Source organism: Beta vulgaris, chromosome 9, assembly GCF_026745355.1.
Source record: "Beta vulgaris subsp. vulgaris cultivar EL10 chromosome 9, EL10.2, whole genome shotgun sequence".
In the NCBI taxonomy this organism is placed as follows: Eukaryota; Viridiplantae; Streptophyta; class Magnoliopsida; order Caryophyllales; family Amaranthaceae; genus Beta; species Beta vulgaris.
Genome location: NC_079210.1, coordinates 2,295,361 through 2,314,060, shown reverse-complemented (window position 1 = coordinate 2,314,060; position 18,700 = coordinate 2,295,361). Strand labels below are relative to the sequence as shown.

The 18,700-nt window shown below is 36.5% G+C and overlaps 2 protein-coding genes across 3 annotated transcripts; one reads left to right on the top strand and one right to left on the bottom strand.

The window, feature by feature from the left end:
• Positions 1–412: 412 nt before the first annotated feature.
• Positions 413–14,078, top strand: LOC104902633 (ADP-ribosylation factor GTPase-activating protein AGD4). 2 transcript variants are annotated; one of them, XM_057391718.1, is made up of 13 exons: positions 413–547; positions 3,581–3,628; positions 3,705–3,800; positions 3,885–3,926; positions 5,589–5,807; positions 5,983–6,114; positions 7,970–8,188; positions 8,896–8,979; positions 9,069–9,338; positions 10,672–10,793; positions 12,483–12,573; positions 12,736–13,175; positions 13,665–14,078. In XM_057391718.1, the coding sequence occupies exons 3-13, from the start codon at positions 3,771–3,773 to the stop codon at positions 13,777–13,779; spliced, it is 1,764 nt and encodes a 587-aa protein (XP_057247701.1). In that variant the 5' UTR covers positions 413–547; positions 3,581–3,628; positions 3,705–3,770; the 3' UTR covers positions 13,780–14,078. The 2 variants fall into 2 exon arrangements, with proteins under 2 accessions (XP_057247701.1, XP_057247702.1); XM_057391719.1 differs by lacking the exons at positions 413–547; positions 3,581–3,628 and having other exon boundaries at positions 3,704–3,800; positions 5,569–5,807.
• Positions 14,079–14,748: 670 nt separating this feature from the next.
• Positions 14,749–18,479, bottom strand: LOC104902668 (double-stranded RNA-binding protein 4). Its single transcript, XM_010690524.4, has 5 exons — positions 18,220–18,479; positions 17,315–17,531; positions 16,763–16,888; positions 16,563–16,600; positions 14,749–15,215 (listed from the first exon to the last, which is right to left on the bottom strand). Exons 1-5 carry the CDS (start codon positions 18,466–18,468, stop codon positions 15,144–15,146), a joined length of 702 nt encoding a protein of 233 aa, XP_010688826.4. The 5' UTR covers positions 18,469–18,479; the 3' UTR covers positions 14,749–15,143.
• Positions 18,480–18,700: the final 221 nt, after the last annotated feature.

Below are 18,700 nucleotides of genomic sequence, written 5' to 3'. Positions count from 1 at the left end.
ATGTAGGATCAATATAGGATCGCTGTTCCTTTTTTGGTCTTGGTCCAGCATAAAGTTGCTAGTTGAGGTTCTGCCTCAGTTAGCGATTATAGTACTTAACAGTGCTTTTAGTATTCCACCTCCCCCAATTCGTGCTCCCAGCCCACTCAAGTTCTTTTTGAGCAACTAAGACTTGAGCTTCATGGCATCCAACCCCAAGACAATCTTTTCATGGCCAATCCCTGGATTAGGAGTTCATGTTTGTATTTCAGCAGAGGATTTTTACACTTACGCAACTGTGGACATGAATTGAACATAGCATTTTTTGCAGTAATGCTTACCCTTACTCAATAGCAATAGACCATGTGGTTTCACTTTTTACTTGTCGACTAAAATGATAGTGACTGTTATGTTTTAGCAGCTTATTTTAAAATAATGTATCTTTATATATAATTTAATTGTTTGCTTATTTTCTTTTGTGAAATAACATGATGAAATGTAGGCACGTGAAAGATATGCGTCACTAAAGAAGAGCACACGCGAGGACATTGTTGCTGGACTAGAAGAGGTATGTAAATATGTAATGATATATTTTTTTTCTGTAACCTTGCTTATTCCTCAATCCCAAAATAAGACAGAAATCTTGTTTACCCTTATCAAAGATGTCATAGCTTACCATAATAGTATAATGATTATGTCCGTTCTCTAGTTCTATGGTATAGCTCCATGAAGTAAATTATTCTCAAAACTAACTTCTACTTTTCGGCTAGTATTTGTTTCATCCATGTAGAATTTTGTTTTTGTACTGTATTAGCTGAATCAGATGTAATCATGTATCATTTTGACTTTTATCTGATTCATGTAAACATTGGCCATAGGAATTAGAGCATACGACATGCGACACTAGAAGTTTAAAGAGCTCATGGCAGGGGGTTTCTTCTAGTGCTTTGTCTTGTAGCTCATATTGTGAACATAAACAATAATGCTCAACCCTCCCATCCTCTTCTCCCTTTCAGATTCTGCTTAAAGATCAAACATCGGTGGAAAATTATAGGTTTGGCTTGGATGGCTTATTTAGATGAAACATATGTTGTGTCTTAAAAATAAGAATGATTGCAATTATGGAAATGATTCATTGTTTCTCTAGGAGATCTCAACTTACATGTGCTTGGTTAGGTTGTCTTCAGTGTGAAGAAGAATGATGAGGTCTTGTTAAAAAAATTATGGTCTATATCCATGTCAAGCATGTCAGATATTGGAATAAAGGATTTGAAGATATAGTGGAGAACACGCTTCTTTTGGCTATATTTGGATGTGTATGTATGGAACAAAATTTTCGTACATTTAAGGAGAAATTAAGCTATGTATTAAGTTTCGATAAAGGTTTTTCATTCCATCTCTTTCGCAAAGTGCTGCAGTCGGTCATACGTCATAACAGAGATTCTTTGACTACTCTAGCATGTGACTTTTTTGTTTGGCTTTCATTATTTGAGATTTATAGACTGATTTTTCAATGTGGGAGATAATTTTCCTCTGTGTGGAGAACGATTTTTCTGTGGCAAATAAGGTTTGTTGCTGGATCACCCCAGGAAGGCTGGTCTCATGGTTCTGATCCACCATTGATGCTTGCAAGAATCCAAAATCTCTAAGAATAGTGATAGACTGATAGAAATCCCACCATTTTCTGGCATTGGAAAATTTTTGTGATTACATTTTCTCCTAGACGGGGAAAACTTAGAACCTGTTGAGGATGAAGTTCAAGATGAATTGGTTGCTTCCTATTCCGTTCTAATCCAATTAGAAGACTAGTGGAAGTTTAAAATCCTAAGGAAAATTCTCCTCAAGCTTTGCTGCGCAAAATAAAACTGGAACTATTAAATCATAATGGTGTTGGTTTAAGATCCTGATAAGAAATTGGGTTAGCTACAAATCTTAAGGTCAGATTTCAATTATGAGAGTGGGGCTTTCAAGAAAAGTTTCTCACCCATTTGTCATGATTGTTATCAGAAGCAGTACCTTTTTTTATTATTATTATTATTATATTGATGACTTCTCATCTTTCAATTGTATTTTCCATTTACTCTCAAATTTATAATCGGGAAATTCCCACTGGTAACCCTGTACTATGGAACATTTGCAATGGTAAATCGTTTTTCTTCAAAAATAACCATATACTTAATAATATTATACAACTGTGACATTAATGATGGTTAAACCGTTAATTCAGCCATTAATATTATTGGTTTACCTAATCCAGGTTAACCCCAACCCCCAACCACCACCCAGACATCTCACCCAACCACCATTGTCCCACCCCTCCACATGAACCCCACTCCACCTGAATACCACCCCACCACCATTGTCCCACCCCCGGAAACCAAAGACTCATCAAAATCCCAACCTAGATAGCCTTGAATCAACTACCCATCAATCCAAAGCCCACTCCAGCCACCAAAAACACCATCTAACTACTCGAAACCACCATATCAACAAGATAGAGGAAGAGATAATAAGGGGCGGAGTGAAGCAGATAGAGGAGGAAGGAAGACTCGAGCAAGAGACAAAGGGGGATAGCACCAACACCGACAAGCCACGGTCACAACAAGAGCAACACAACAACGGTAGCAGCACCAACATGAAGAGGGAGAGAACATAGTAACGGTGAGTAACGGTGAAGATCTGGGGAGGCAGCAGCAGCATCAACGTGAAGGGGGAGAGAACAGAGTGATGATGAAGAAGATATGGGGAGGCAGCAGCGAAATAGAAAGAGAGATGAGAAGAGAAGTCACAGGGAGGGAGGGAGGGAGGGAGTGATAAGGAGAAAGAGGAAGTCATCGGAAGGGAGAGAGTGACGGGAGTGTAGTGTTTTTAGTGGAAGAGTGGTGGTGGGTAGGGATTTAGTGGGTTAGGTAGTGGTTTGGGGTTAACTTGGGTTAGGATAGTAAATAGGTTTAACGGTTCAAATAATGATTTAACCGTCATTAATGTCACGGTTGTATAATATTACTATGTATAGGGTTATTTTTGAAACTCAAAAGAAAAACGGTTTACCATTGCAAATGTTCCATAGTACAGGGTTACTAGTGGGAATTTCCCTTTATTATATTACGAACACAGACTGCTCTATTAAGTTTCTGCATTAGCTTGTAGTTTCAAACGTTTTAATGTTCCTTGTCATTTCTTCTACTAGTAAACAATGACCTGTTTGCGTTTATTTGCTTCTCAAAATTTACATTTGATGTCGATGAGACGTGAATTTTTAAAATTCGGGTTGGTTAATGAAACCTTCTTCAATACTTATCTCTGAGAACTAAAAAGATGCTCTACAATAACAGATGCGAAGAAGAAAAGACTGTAGTCATGTGCATGATTTTGTAAATCTCGAGGTCTATCTCGTTGATTAGTATATATGAATGGTTTTGATCACCTGTGATATATCTTCCTTGAATTTGTTGAACTTCTGGGGATCATTTCTGGTTACTGTTAGTAGATTTTTTTTTAATTCAAGGATTACTTTACTGAAACATTATGCCAGTGTGTACCTTGCCAGAATTTAGTATGATTGGCCTTTTGAGAGAGCACTTTAATTGTTTGTCTACAGGAGCTTCAAAACTCGAAATCAGCATTTGAGAGAACCCGTTTCAGTCTGGTACGTTGAATACTAATGTCTCTCTTTAATTATTTCCCTATGTCTATGTACATTGTATTGACCTCAACGAACCCAGGTGAATTCTCTCATCAATGTTGAATCAAAGAAGAAATACGAGTTTCTGGAGTCCTTCAGTGCAATTATGGATGCTCACCTTAAATATTTCAAGCTGGTAAATACTGCGATAAAATTTCTTGGCTTTGCAACTATTTTTATGATTGTGATATGAATATTGAAGAGCATTGATTCATTTCAGGGATACGAATTATTTAGTCAAATGGAGCCCTTGATACATCAGGTATGAAATTTAAATTCTCTTCCAACAGTATTCCATCATTTCATGGATCCTTTTCTTCTTTGAGGGGTGGGAGCGGAGGAAAGCTGTGCTTTTAAGATTCAAAAGACATCAACCTCTCGTGTTTCCTTCTCAGTGCAGATTAAAGATTTGATTATTCTTGAAAGAATTTAGACAGGTTCACTTGATACATTTTACAGTGACCTAATTGAAGTATATTTGGAATGAAGCTTGTTTACCATGACTTATTTTATCTTACTTTTCCGTGTTCGATTTCGGTAAATAGTGTAGAGATAAAGAGAGAAGGGATCTTGGGGGTAGGGGTGGCTGAATGAGTAGCAACTAACAACAATAAGAGAATGAACTGAGAGAGGATGCGCTATCCTTCTTTTTGCTTTTTTTTTTGTGTGTGTGCGTGTGTTTGTGTGTGTGGGGGGGGGGGGGGGGACCCAGAATAACAACGCTGGTCAAGTTTTTTTTCCCTTTTCCCCCTGTTTATTTTATTTTATTTTCTTGGATAAGAGTGTGCATAAAGTTGTTAACAGAAGTTCAAGTTTGGGAGAATGCGTTGGTCACATGCTGTTACCAAGACGAATCCAATTTGGTGTCATTTCACACCACACCATCATGATTCGTGCTGGATTCGTGCATGCTTTTAGGGCTTCATCCATGTAGCACATTGTTGTGGTATGCAATGTGGATTTCTGATTAGATATCTTACTCTTAAGAAGCGCGAAATGTTGGGGTTCATAAAATCTAGGCTTCAGGCTCACCTTTATAGTTTTTGCCACAGTAGATATTAAATGGGAAAGCAAAAGACTACAGAAAACAGAATGGGGGGAGGGTGTGACGTCACTGCACTAATCGTTGGTAGGGGGGCGATTTAGGTGGGGAATTCTCTTTGTATATCACCTGAAGTACTCCCTCGTTCTCAAGCAATAGGCCCCATTTGATCATGGAACATATGTAACAAGTTGAGTTATATACCATCTTTTTTATTTGTTCCTCCCACTTACCCTTTTAGGGTGTGATTTTATTGTTCATCTCACAAAAACCACCCATGCAATCCTAATGGCCCCACCATTAATCGACCTTGGAAATTCCCTGAAAGCAAGTAGGATGGAGATGATAATTCTGTATTTACCGATATTCTTTCTTTCAAATACCTAGTTAACTGTGTTGTTGAGGGTAATATGAGAAAAAATCAAAATGCATCTTGCTAAAGTTAGAATGTGACCTATTATTTTGGAACGATCCATAAAATAGGAATGTACTCCCTCCGCTCCCTTTTAATTTACTCACTTTAATTCGGGAGAGAACCATGGATGAAGTACAAAAGTGAGAGAGAAATGGAAAAAGTGAGAGTGAGAAACTAAAAATGCAGAGAGATAAACTTCAAGTTGGATTATATAATTAAAAAGTGGACCATATGGGTGGAAAAGGAGGAGAAAGTAGATGGGGCATTTCATCAAAAATGGAAAAGCAACGGTGTGTAGATTAGGAAAAAAACAAACCAAAAAGGAAAGTGTATAGATTATAAGGTAATGGAGGTAGTGTTACTGAAAAAAAGTGAAAGTCTTATTTAAAATCTGACTTGCTTTGTAGTTCAGTGATCTCGCTCCTGTTTGCATTGTTTTACACTCAGGAATTCCAATGTTACTACAGGTGTTGACATATGCACAACAGTCGAAAGAGGTGGCAAATGCTGAGCAAGACAAACTTGCAAGGAGAATGCAGGAGTTCCGGACTCAAGTGGAAATGGACAACATACGTGCTGCAAGTAACACAGAAGCCTCAACAAGTATTGACTGTACTCGCCCTGTCGGGATGGGATCGTCATACAAAGATATAGAGGCAATTATGAAGTCTACCACGAATGGAATGGTAGCGCACAATCTCTTATCTTTGTTCCTTGTATAAATTTATTTGGGTTGACTCTCTTTTTGGAGGTATTACATTGTTAAAAGTTGTCCAATTATATTATGTTGGACCCACTTCTCCTTTTCTCTATTTTCATGAAGACTTAATAGGGAAATGTATGGTTTGTATTTTGCAACAGGTCCAAACCATCAAGCAAGGTTACCTCCTTAAACGTTCTTCAAGCTTGAGGGCAGATTGGAAGAGGCGGTTCTTTGTGCTTGACAGTCGTGGAACGTTATATTATTACATAATCAAGGGCCCAAAGCCAGTGGTAAGCCATTTAACAACTATGAAGTAATTGTTCGCTGGTCGTAGGATTTGTCAAGAAAATGTCTTAATCATTGAGCACTCCACCGTCATTAGTAGAACATGCAGTCAGTTGTCTACTCTAACATCTGTTTAGCTTAATAGGATATTGTGTGATGTTAATCTAGTTTTATTTACCCTAGCTAAATGTCACTTGTTAGCCTAGTTTCTGCATGATGTCATGTGCTTTTCTCTATGTAGCATCTTCTGGTACTCTATGATCTTTGCCTTTTCTTGAATGTCTATTCTAGCTTGTCGCTCTAGAGATTTTAGTCTTGAAAATCTCCTCTAATACAATATATAATCAAAGTAACTTATGACGCGGAGTGGAGGGAGAGAACGTCTCACTTTCACAGAGAATGGAGGAGGGCGAGAGAGTTAGGGAGTGAAGGACGCGAGAGAGTAGGAAGGGGAGACTGGCGAGAGAGAGAGGAGATGAAAGGGAGGTGTTGGAAAGAGAGAGGAGATGGAAGGGAGGTGTTGGAAAGAGAGAAGGGGGAATAAGTAGGAGATGTAATGAGAGAGAGAGAGAACGCTGGTCGGGGAGGGGGACAGAAGGTGGACGGGAGAGGAAAGGAGAATGAGGAAGGAGAGTGGGATGAGGAGAAGGGGGAAGGGAGGGGGAGAAACAAGAGGGGTATTGAAAGAGTGAGAGCTATAGAGCAGGAGTGGTGTGCAGCAGGGGAGGGAGTCGAGAGATACAGAGAGCAAAAGGTTGGGAAGAGGAGGGAGGGAGCGACAGAGTGAGAGGATGAGAGGGGAGAGACCGAGAGAGAGCAGGAGGGAGGGAAAGAGGTTGGTAATTTTACCCAATCTGCAAACTGTACACTTGGAAAAAAGTTTGCGATACTAATTTGTTGATTGAAACTATGTTAACAAATTTCCAATGCCTGTGACCTGAAAGTGTTTGTTGTCCCAACCCCAACTTATACTTAGAGTATGGAGGCTTTCGGAAGGATTAGGATTCATTAGTGAAGATAGCATATATACTTGGAGGATCCTTAAACGTCTGCAGGATTTTGTGCAGGAATGTAGAAGCTATGTGTAAATATCTTGATATTTCTATTAGGATGTTTAGCACCGCCAAGCTTTGTCTTTAGGATGGTTAGCCCATCTTGAGTGAAGTAATCTATATTTGTCTCTGTCCATATGCCAAAGATTGATTCTGATGATAATTTTTCTTGGATATTCAACATAATTGAAAGGCATTGTTAGTTTAGCTGTCTGGATAATATTGTTCATGTAATAATATTATCCCTGTCTGTACTTTTGTTATTGACAAAAAGCCTCTATATATTTTCTTAAAGAAGAAAGCAAAGTTAAGGAACATTCTGATGATAATTTCTCTTGAAATTTCAACATAATTGAAAAGCACCGTTTGTTCAGTTGTCTGGATGATTTTGTTTATGTAATAATATTATTGCTGCCCATAATTTTGTTCTTGACAAAAATCCTTTATATTTTCTTAAAGAAGAAAGCAAAGTTGAGGACGTTCCACTTTTCACTGGCTCATGCCTGGATATTTTTTTTCCTTGGTTGTTTGAAATTCTTTTTTCTGGTGAAATTTTAAAGAGAACTTGCAATTGGACCAGAAGGACAATAAGAATTCAGATGCATTTGATGAGGTGATGCAGAAGGGATCCAGTGCTTTAATTTGGCAAGAGAAATTTAATTTTCTCTTTATTGAATTCAGCTAAAGGTTGATGTGATGACGTGAACCAACACATGCCTACTATTGCTGTTTATTATATGCTTATTTGGTGCTAAAAAATGTAGAATTATTGCTGTTTTTAAGGGTTCTTGATTCTTGGCACATTCAGGGCCCTCATTCAAATCAAACAACTGCTATTGTAGAACATAGTACTGGTGTATTTGGGAGATTCCGAGCAAGACATAATAGGACTGCATCATGGAGTGAAGAAAGCCTTGGCTGTCGAACTGTTGATCTTCGTACATCAACTATTAAAATTGATGCAGAAGACAGGGATCTCCGGCTTTGCTTTAGAGTAATTTCGCCCTCGAAATCATACACATTGCAGGTGATATTTTTTTCTTTTTAAAAAAAGCTATAAGCTTCACAAACTGCTTGATTGAGTATATAATATCCCAATATTGTTTAACCACCTATTGCGATATGCAAGAAAGTCAATAGTGTATACTTGAGCTCTATTTTCCAAGTTCAGATTATCTTACTTAAGCGATAATTAGGATTTTATTCTGCCACTTTTCCCTTGTGTATATATGTCCATAGGCAATTACAAATCATTCTAGCAGTGAAGCGTGTACTTTATTTGCTTAGTGATAAGTCTATGGTTTATATCAATAGATTAAACCAGTGAAGAGGTGCATTAGTTTCTGAAGTAGCTTTACCTTTAACCATATACTTCAGACGACTTGCTTGTCTGTGCTCCCTCATCCCCTCTCCCCTAAGTTTTGTGTCAGAATTGATATTGTTATGCATAGTATCGAATCATCCATGAAGTTATTATAGTTTGTTTGAGATTTTGATTTGACTGTATGTCACTAGAAGACAGCATAAGCAATCTGTTCTTTTCTGTCTAGTTTAGAAGTGGTGGACTGGGGGATATCTGCTATTTGAAGTGTTTTAAACATCACATACTTGCACTGCATATTCTGAAATATCTTTGTCATGCATTCTACTAACAGAGAAATAAAAATCGCCGTGATATATGGAGTATCTCCCATTTGTGCTTATCGTCGATGGTTGCGCTTGTGATTTTGGCAGGCTGAAACTGAAGCAGATAGAGTGGAGTGGGTCAACAAAATCACTGGAGTTATTACTTCACTTTTGAACTCTCATCTAGAACAGGTCTCAGTAAACGTGTTGCTGTTCACAAGTTAATATATTGAAGCAGTCATTCTTTATTTTTAACCGCTGACGACGACAATCATTTTCAGGAGCCAATTGGTCCATTTGATAAGAATTATAACTCAAAAATTGCAAGTGAAGGTATGTCAAATGTCACAATAACACATAGTCGAAATCTGAGCAATGATATGGAGAAGCTCACAGTTGGCGTGTCTCAACTCCTAAGGGAAATTCCTGGAAATAATCAGTGTGCAGAATGCAATTCTCCTGATCCTGACTGGGCCTCGTTGAATCTTGGCATCTTGATGTGTATCGAATGCTCAGGTGCCCATCGCAATCTGGGCGTTCACATTTCAAAGGTACTTGACAGTTTTTCCATCCATAAACATTAGCATTTACACTATACCATTGTGCAAAAACTGACTGATGATTAGCACTGATTTAGTTTGAACTATATCGTGTGATCATCTGGGAATAGTTATAAGTTTATAATTTATCTCAATCCTTGTACCCTCAACATGCAGATTCAAATAAAGGGGCACTTTGGGCATGTTTGGCAAAATTAGCGGTTCTAGTAGCTGTTAGCGGTTGTAGTAGCTATAGCTGTTGGGGGTAGCTGCTAGTTGTCTACTAGTAGCTGTCAGTGATCAGCGATTAAATTGTTGTTTAATTAGAAGTGTTTGGCAAAAGTAGTTGTTGGAATTGTGAAAGACAATAAATGACATTTATTCTAATATGAAATGAACTAAAACAATTTCATATGTTCGTTCAATAGTTAAATTCAATATTTATTTTTTCAAAGAAGTTACACAAGAAGGAGTATACGACTTTTTAGCTGCTCAAAGAAATGTATAAATCTAAGAAAATATTCTAACCCTCAAAAAATTTATATTACTAGTTTTAACTAAAATACTTGTAAAATATATTATCTTTAAAATAAGCATTTAAATTACATCTCTGCTATTGTAAAACAAACATTGAATTGCCATAAAATAGAACAACTACTCCCTTCGTCTCAATTTAATTGCTACATTTTGACCGTAGGCACTATTCACGTCATAACTTTGACTATTTTTTACTCCATATACATAAGAAAAACATAGTCATGTTGGATCTTGTTTGATTCGTCCCAATTTGTATTTTCCAAATATATAATTTTTATAATTTTTTTCATATATGTAACTCAAGATATTGGTATTTGAAGTTGCATCTCGTAAATCGTGATAAAGCAAATGTAGCAACTAAATTGGGACAGAGGGAGTAATAAACAGTTAAAGGAAAAAAAATAAAAACATTGGTTAATCATTCTACCTTATGCTATTATATAGTGTTTATTTGCTAGACCGCTACCTCTAAATCTCAAACGTTACTTGTAGTAACGTTCCACAACCGCTACTCATAATCTACTCCAACTGCTACCCGCTACTACAAACACTACCTTACCAAACACTCATAATTTTCTTAAGTAGCTTTTCAATCTTGTCCAACCGCTAACCGCTACCGCAAACGCTAGTGCCAAACAGGGCCTTATTTGTGGTTTTTTAGGCTTTCTGGACTTGGCTTTTGTGCAGGCCAAATTTTTCAAATTGTTAGATTATTTTATTTGAATTACTTTTAGGTTTCATTTGTTACTTTTGCTTCATGGAGTCCTAAGTATACGGATGAAGCCATTGCATCTTTTTCCAATTGTAGGTTCGATCTATAACATTGGATGTCAAGGTTTGGGAGTCAACGATTTTGGAGTTATTTAAAGCACTTGGTAACGCTTATTGCAACTCTGTGTGGGAGGAGCTACTGTCAGTTGATAATGAGAGGTAAAATATCAGGACCCTCTGGAATTTTGATATGCTTCTTTTATGAATTAAATTTCTTTGTTTGTGCACATATCCATCCAAAAACAGACTATTGATATGTTCTCTCTTACTGGCAAGGGAGTATTCTTTGGCTGAATACTTTTTTGCAAGCCTCTACCACCAATATATTTTGATGTTTGATTGGCTATGTTCTTTTTGTCGCAAATGTTTAGTGTCTGTGTTGTTGAATTGTTGGTTTAGCGTCTATGACTCTATGTCATTGAATTGTTTGTCAATTTTACCTGCTATTGTTCTTGATACAGCTGTTTTTATGGTCTATCTTCACTAATATGTAAATTGAGAAAAACGTAAAATGAGCATAAAAATTTTAAATGAGAAAAACATAAAATGACCAAAACGTTACAAAATGAGCATAAAAATGTTCAATGACCAAAAACATAAAATAAACAAAACATAAATTGAGGAAAAATGAGTGTTTCTCACCATAAGGGTGGTTATCGTATGAACTTAAACCTATATACTACCTCCGTTTTTTATTATGTGCAACGATTTGACATAAAGTTAAGAGGGAAAATGTCTAATCGTTGCAAATAATAGAAAACGGATGCAGTATATATATAGAAGTGAGTTCATATGAGAATGTATACTTACATGAGAAATGAGAATGAATTTTACGCGCTATAACTCTTATGAATAAGTGAGGTAACTCTAATGAAAAAGTGATGTAACTCCAAAAAAAAAGAATATTAGAAAAAAAAAATTGAATTTTTTTTTTCCTTTGGACTCAAAAATTTTTAGGAGGGTATAACTCTAATGAACAAGTGTTGTAACTGTAATCCAATCGTGTGGTTGAGATTCATTCTCATTTCTCATGTAAGGAGCATTCTCATGTGATCTTGCCCCTATATATATATATGGAAATTTGTCAAAAACAACCTTTTAATTACAAGTTTTTGCGGGAAACAACCTTTAAAATTTTTTTGGCAAAACGCATTGTTCTCTTGTCTTCCTTTACTTCCAAAGTTTATGAGTTTATTTCCTTTCGCAGCTAAGATAAATATTTTAGAGAACAAATGACGAGCATATTAAAGAACTTTTTGAAAATTAAAATTGAAGAAAAACGAAAAAGAGAAAGACCAATGGACCAACCACCTTCGCAACCAGAATTGATATACTAATTGTAGCTTCTAATTCACATGCAGAATCCATTACTTGTTATTGTTCAATAGAGCCTCTTGTGGAAGTTACAATTGACTGTTCTACTTTCTTTGATCTTAATTCCAAGTCCGTTAGTTGTTTCCATACTTGTTAAGAAAGTTCTCCAATTCTAGCGAACCCTTTTTTCAACTCTCTCTCTCTCTCTCTCTCTCTCTCTCACACACACACACAAGCCTTCCTGTGTAAGTGCCTTGTGTATTCTGCCAAACTATAGTGCTAAAAGTGGCTGTAAAGAATAATAGAAGAAAATTTGCTGGGAAAAGTCAAACATTTGACATTGGTAGAAGAATGGCAAAATAGAGAAGTTTGTCAACTCTATATGATGAAAAACGAAAACGGCTTGTGATTTTTATTAAAAAATTTAGAAAGAACTTTTGTGGAAAAAAAAATTTAAAAGTTGGTGCATCTTTTTTCTAATCCCTAATGTGCGTTATATAATGCTTATCTAATTCACCAAGTCTTTGATTGTAGAAAGGACGAATCAGAGTGTTCTCCCACATCCATTGTGAAACCATCTTCGCGCGACTCTTTCAGTAAGAAGGAGAAATTTATCCAGATGAAGGTAATTTTCAACAGTTTTTATTGATTCAAATAGCAATAGCATCCGTGTTTTCAACATCTCTTGTATTATGCAAATAGTAGTACTATCAATGTTGCTATAGTCCAATAAGGCTCCTACCTTTTACAAGCAAGTTTTGACATGGTGTATTTGACCTGATTTCAGTATGTAGAAAAGCAGCTGATTAGCCTAAATGCAACTGATACAGGCCTCACTTCATGTGCCTGTGCTCTTTGGGAAGCAGTTAGAGCTAGTAACTTGCGTGAAGCATATCGTCTGATTGCAGTGTCAGATGCCAGCATCTTGAATACCACATTTGATGAGACGCACCGTGTTGAATCAAGTAGACTGGAAGAAGGCCTAGGCAAAGATGGTCACAAGTTAGATCCAGATGCATGTCCAAGGTTAAGGGCTGGTGAGCCAGAAAATTGCCTTCGTGGTTGTTCACAGTTGCACTTGGCATGCCACATTGGCAATACTGTGATGATTGAACTCTTGCTGCAATTTGGTGCCGACGTTAATATGCGTGACTTTCATGGACGGACTCCTCTGCACCACTGCATTGCAAAAAAGAACAATGAGCTGGCAAAGTATCTTCTAAGGAGGTAAAATGCACTAGATTTTTTCCTGAAATTATGCCAAAAGACACACATCTCATCTTTTCATTTGATCCAATAACAACTTGCCTCTTTCTCCTTTTTTAGTTTTCTCTGTTACTTAACTCAAAGCAAACAGATCCATTCGCTACTGATAGGCTATTAACCCACTCGATGTAGATTCCATTTCTTTAATTTTTAGCAGAAAGTATTTTTGCTGCCAACATGTTCCATTTGCAGCTTATTTTTACATCCCTCAACCATCAGTTTCTCAGAAATTTGAGTGACATACGTACTTTTAGTTCTTGAAGCATCCTCTTCTAGTTATTGTTGTCTATTTGTCCCTTTGGAATGCCCTGGACATTTGGACCTTTTTTTTTTTGTGGTTGCTCTCTGCTAAAATTTCATGTCTGGAATCTTTACTTGCTTCCAGTAGGGCCTTGCTCTTTCCTGTTAAGCGTTGCTCTGTTGATATAATTTCTTCTATTTTACTTTCAGAGGTGCAAGAAGACTTATTAAGGATTGGGGAGGACTGACTGCACTGGAGAGAGCAATGGAGATGGGATCAATTACAGACGACGAGCTGTTCATTCTGCTTTCCGAGAACGAGTGAGCAAAATTACTTAGTATAGCCTAGTGTGCTGCTTGATTTTATATATACTACTACATATATATTTATTTGACCTGTGTTGCAAACCCTGTAATTACTCATAGAAATAGAAATGTATGTAATATGCAAGCATGCATCATTCATTAAATCAAGTCCTCTTTATTTTGAACATAGTTTACAGGATCGGATGATTTGCGCATTTGTCTATAGTAATGTTATAGCTTTTTTCTACAAATGTGTTGTACCAACGTGAGCTGATGTAACAACAGTACCTTGATAACACATTGCTTGATTTGATTCAATTGTATTGGCTGAGAAGTTATTGTGTAAAATTTCGGAAGGAGTTGGGCTTTTGGCAGACTGTAATTCTGTATACATATATGATATATATGCTTATGCAATTGAAGAATATTTTCCTTTAAACAAAAAAAATGCTATTGAAGAGTATTTGCTTAGAGTTCGTCTTTTTTTTCAACTTTTTCGGGCTATGTGAAATGAACACAACGATTTTGTGTTTGAAACAAGTCTAAAGGTGAGATTATCTTTTAAATACTTCCTCCGTTTTTTTTTTTACGTGCAACACTTTTTTTTTTCATAAACTCCAATGCAAAATTCGGCTAGGAAAGAGGTAGAGAGGAAAAAAATAGAGGAGCTCATGTGATTGGAGATAGAGAGAAAGGAAAAACAAAAATAAAAAGTGTTGCAAGTAATTAATTATTTCCCTTTTAGGAAAGTGTTGCAAGTAAAAAAAAAAAAACAAAGGAAGTAATATCAATCTGAATATGAGGCGTTATTATCACATTATCACAAGTATAAAGTTATTATTATGTTACCGTAAAGTGGTTATTTGGGTGACAGAAGCGGATGTAAAGTGGTTGTTTGGGTGACAAAAGCGGATGAAGTAGCTGGCAAAGTTGGATGGGGTTAGCTAGGCATCCTTATAAGGCTTTTCTCCTCCTATGGAAGTTGGTGTGCAGCATGCACGTAATTATCCACCTAGGCATTGACAAAACTTTCATAGAAATTGTATCAAGTTTATACCCTAAATCAAGCCCACATACAGTACAAAATGTCAATTTCTTTCGATGTAGGATTATAAGTTTATAACATCTCATTTTCTTCCACTCTTACGTGAAGTTGCATATTTTGGGTCTATTTTCTGCATGCGAATTTACAGTTTTCTCTACTCTACTTCAAAGGGTAGTGTATCGGCATTTCAGTCAAAAAAAAAAAGATCATGCAGTACCGGACACGAGATAGATCTTCCAAAGAACAGGGCTTTTTCCGACTAAGTCAATTCATTTCGAACCCTACTAAAAATTGTAAGTTGTAACTCAGGCTTAAAATGCAGTTTCCTTGTCCCTACACTAGCGCCCCTGTTTGAAACAACTGCGTAGCTGTGGCGGAGCAGTAGATGAGCGAGCATTTGCTCTTATGTGCTGCAAGAAATAAACATATGTACCAAATTAATAACAGGGTTTCTGGATTCTAATAAACCATATGAATGTAACTAGAAAAATATTAAACTACCCCAATTCAGAGGCGGATCCAGGATTTTAAGTTTAGGGTCCTGACTAAACCATGTAAGAATTAACATAGTGATAATAATAAAGAATTAGAACAATAATTTCATGACACATATTGACAAATGAGAATCGAGGTTCGGGATTTGTCAAAACTAAAACTTCATTTTGTTTGTGCTATTTAAAAAAATAGTTTCATTATATTCTAGTAATATTCTGTCCAATTTTTTTAACATATGTAGCACTTTGACTTCTTTTTCTCAAAAGGGATACTTCAGCTTTTATAAGCCAAATATACAGAATTGACCATATTGATGTCTTAGTATAGCAAAATTCTCATATTTGTCTGACAAAAAATAGTGAAATCATTAAAAATACATGATAGGAAAGTCAATGGTTAAATATTTTGAGTTGGATATAAGAATATAAATGACTTTTTGGTCTTTAACTATGTTGAATAGATGGAAAGAAAAGAGAAAGAAGGAAAAGAAAAAAAAAATGGAAAGAAAACAGGAAGAAGGAAAGTAAAAAAAGGATAGATAGAACAGAAGGAAGGAGAAGAGTAAAAAATATCAAGTGAAAGGAGGGTAAGAAAGATCAAACCCAGCCCAAAGATTTTAAAAAAAGGATAGATAGAACAGAAGGAAGGAGAAGAGTAAAAAATATCAAGTGAAAGGAGGGTAAGAAAGATCAAACCCAGCCCAAAGATTTTGCATGAGCCTTGCAGTGTTCACACGAACCACTGAACCGGACTTTATCTTGCTAAACATAAACACGAAAATGTACTTTTATTTCTTTTTTTTGACGTTTGGCGCGCAATAAGAACATTTTTTTTTTTTGGGGGGGGGGGGGCCTGGGTCACCCAGGACCCTTAATAGGTCCACCCATGCCCCAATTATCAAGATATGCTGAAGAAGTAAATGATGAAGTCTTAATAGTACATGACGTACTACAATTTTTTCTGTTTGGTTGGATGGAAAACACTAACAGTATAAAACGATATTACACGAAAAACATTTTCCAAGAAGAACATTGTTGCAATTAGTTTCCCTAGTTTTTGGCTTCTTAAAAGAAATCGCCGAGAAAAGAAAAACTGAAAATGGAGGGGAGAGGGGAATGTAAGTTATAAAGAGGAAAGTATGGAATTACTTCCTTCTAAAAGGAAAACAGGAAAATCACTTTTCCAGTAAAACCCTTCTTGCTCAATCAAACACTCTTAATGAAATTAAGTGTTGAGCACACCCTTAGCGAAAAATTCCATACCTGGTTACCACTTTTCATTTCTGAGGTAGCTCCAGAACCTGCAAATAATCCAGAAGAACTTCATTTAGAAGTCCCTCTACATGTTTGAAGTACGCGTTCAGTTCAACAACCTTGCAACAAGCCTAACTACTAGCCGACAACCACTTGGAGAAAGAGACTCTAGTTAAGTTAATGAAATTGGAATACGCTGTTGATCTTACCATTCACACTTGTATTCCTCGGATTCTTTGCGTTGGACCCTGTAAATTTAACTCTTTTAAGTGCTTCATAGTGTTTTCTCTTTAAGCTCACCGTTTGGCTGAGAACAGCTGCAGAATGATCAGATCCTGAAGGGGTGTGGGGTGAAAATGTAATCACTTTAGGAAATTAAGTGTGTTAGAGCATTAATTTTGCTGTAACATATCTGGTGAAGAGTAATGTAGTACAAGAATACTATATAAAGCATAAGTACTAGTATCCTTTTCTTTAGGGATGCATCACCTAACAGCAATAATGCAATATGTTCAAGATTATGCAACACAGTAACTAGATTGAGTCATCTGTGAAAGAAAAAGATTATTCAACACAACGCGTTCATCAAAGCCAGCTAGTCTTGTGTCAGACTGTCTTAACATTTCTCGTTTTTCTTTAAACTTCTAAAGATTTTTGTATTACTTTTTCACCTATTTTCAGTTGCTTTTAGTTTAAAGAATTGGCTGTTTGACCGCCTTTTGCAAGAATTTGCTTTAGTCGAAGTGGTAAAATTAGCGTACCTCTCAGGGAATGAAATGCAGCATGTGCAGCGAGCTGCTCTGCTTCTTCCTTGCTTTTCCCCCCATCACCAGTGAAGCTTTTACCTGCCACCGTCACTGTGGAGATAAAAAGAGGAAGTTGTCCTTCTCTATTTGATGCATAAGTCTTATATGTGGGTATATCCAAATGTTGCTCGTGTGCATATTCATACAGGATGAACTTGTTAGATAGTTTATCCTACATACAAATGCGAGAAGATTAATGTAGAAACACGGTTATTGAATATACATTGGATCTATAAGATCAGTTATAAAACGACTCTCACGAAATTTTTGGCAACAAATAAAAAATACAGAATATATAAGAGACAGAAATGTTTATGTTGCACACTTGCACCAGTCAAAACATTGTAATAGCATACAACACCAAGAACACAGGGAATTTGTTGTATACAAATACCATTTTGAAACTACAGACTACTGCAACTAGTTAACCATCTTGATTAGCTTTTAGTCGGGCTTTAAAAGTATTCTAGACCTAGGTAGGTTACTAGGTTAGTCATACTGATACTCCTTGGTCCTTGCACGCCATTCATGGAATTTAGAAGGATCAACAAGGCCAAGTCATGTTACTCGACTCTTCATTTACTTTAATTACCAGTCTCGGATCCTTGCCACTTCAACATGGACTGATGGGCATGAACACTTTGTCACTTCATTTTAGGCCAAAATTGTCAAAAATTATTTGTAACTATCCGAGTCAAACACTTGGACACGTACATATGTCTAACATGAGTACCCGAGTCCAAGTAACAAGACTGCAATTCTATATATAAGCAAGTGTGATTGCAATTTGCAAGCCAGGTTAGAGATAATAAAAGCGAGATCTTAGGTTCAATTCATAGAAGGTTTCGGTATTAACACACCTCAGATTGCAGGGGTTTTGCATCAATGTGCTGAGCATTGGACATAATGCACTCATAAGCAAGTTTAGCAGCATCCTGTTGAGCACTTTTAAGACGGCGAAATGTGAACTTAGATGTATACTCCACTCCATTAACAAACACAGTGGACCTGAACTTTGGTGAATGCTGAGATCCTTCGTTGTCTGTTCGATATGCTGGAAATGCCAAGCCTCGTTTCTGAGTATATTCTTGCAACTTGTTCTTGAACATGGGGATCTCTACTATACCTGAAATTCAAATGATCAAGTTGTTCACCCCCCAAAGTGGTAAAGGTCATGTGCTAATGAAAATTTACGAAGAAAAAGAGGTACATATATATGGATAACGCATAATATGGACATAATTAAGAAAAAATCTCCACAAAATTACCTACAAAAATATCAATATTTCTATATCCTCTGTTTCGTTTTAAATGCGACAAATGAATATTTTATATCTCACA

Coding starts and splice junctions, on each gene's coding strand:
- LOC104902633 (XM_057391718.1), top strand. CDS start 3,771: ATGGATGCTCACCTTAAATATTTCAAGCTG. Junction 3,927..5,588: donor TGGAGCCCTTGATACATCAG/GTATGAAATTTA, acceptor ATGTTACTACAG/GTGTTGACATATGCACAACA. Junction 13,176..13,664: donor GCAAAGTATCTTCTAAGGAG/GTAAAATGCACT, acceptor TTTTACTTTCAG/AGGTGCAAGAAGACTTATTA.
- LOC104902668 (XM_010690524.4), bottom strand. CDS start 18,468: ATGTTCAAGAACAAGTTGCAAGAATATACTCAGAAACGAGGCTTGGCA. Junction 17,532..18,219: donor CAAAACCCCTGCAATCTGAG/GTGTGTTAATAC, acceptor ATTTGTATGTAG/GATAAACTATCTAACAAGTT. Junction 15,216..16,562: donor AAATGAAAAGTGGTAACCAG/GTATGGAATTTT, acceptor TATTTCTTGCAG/CACATAAGAGCAAATGCTCG.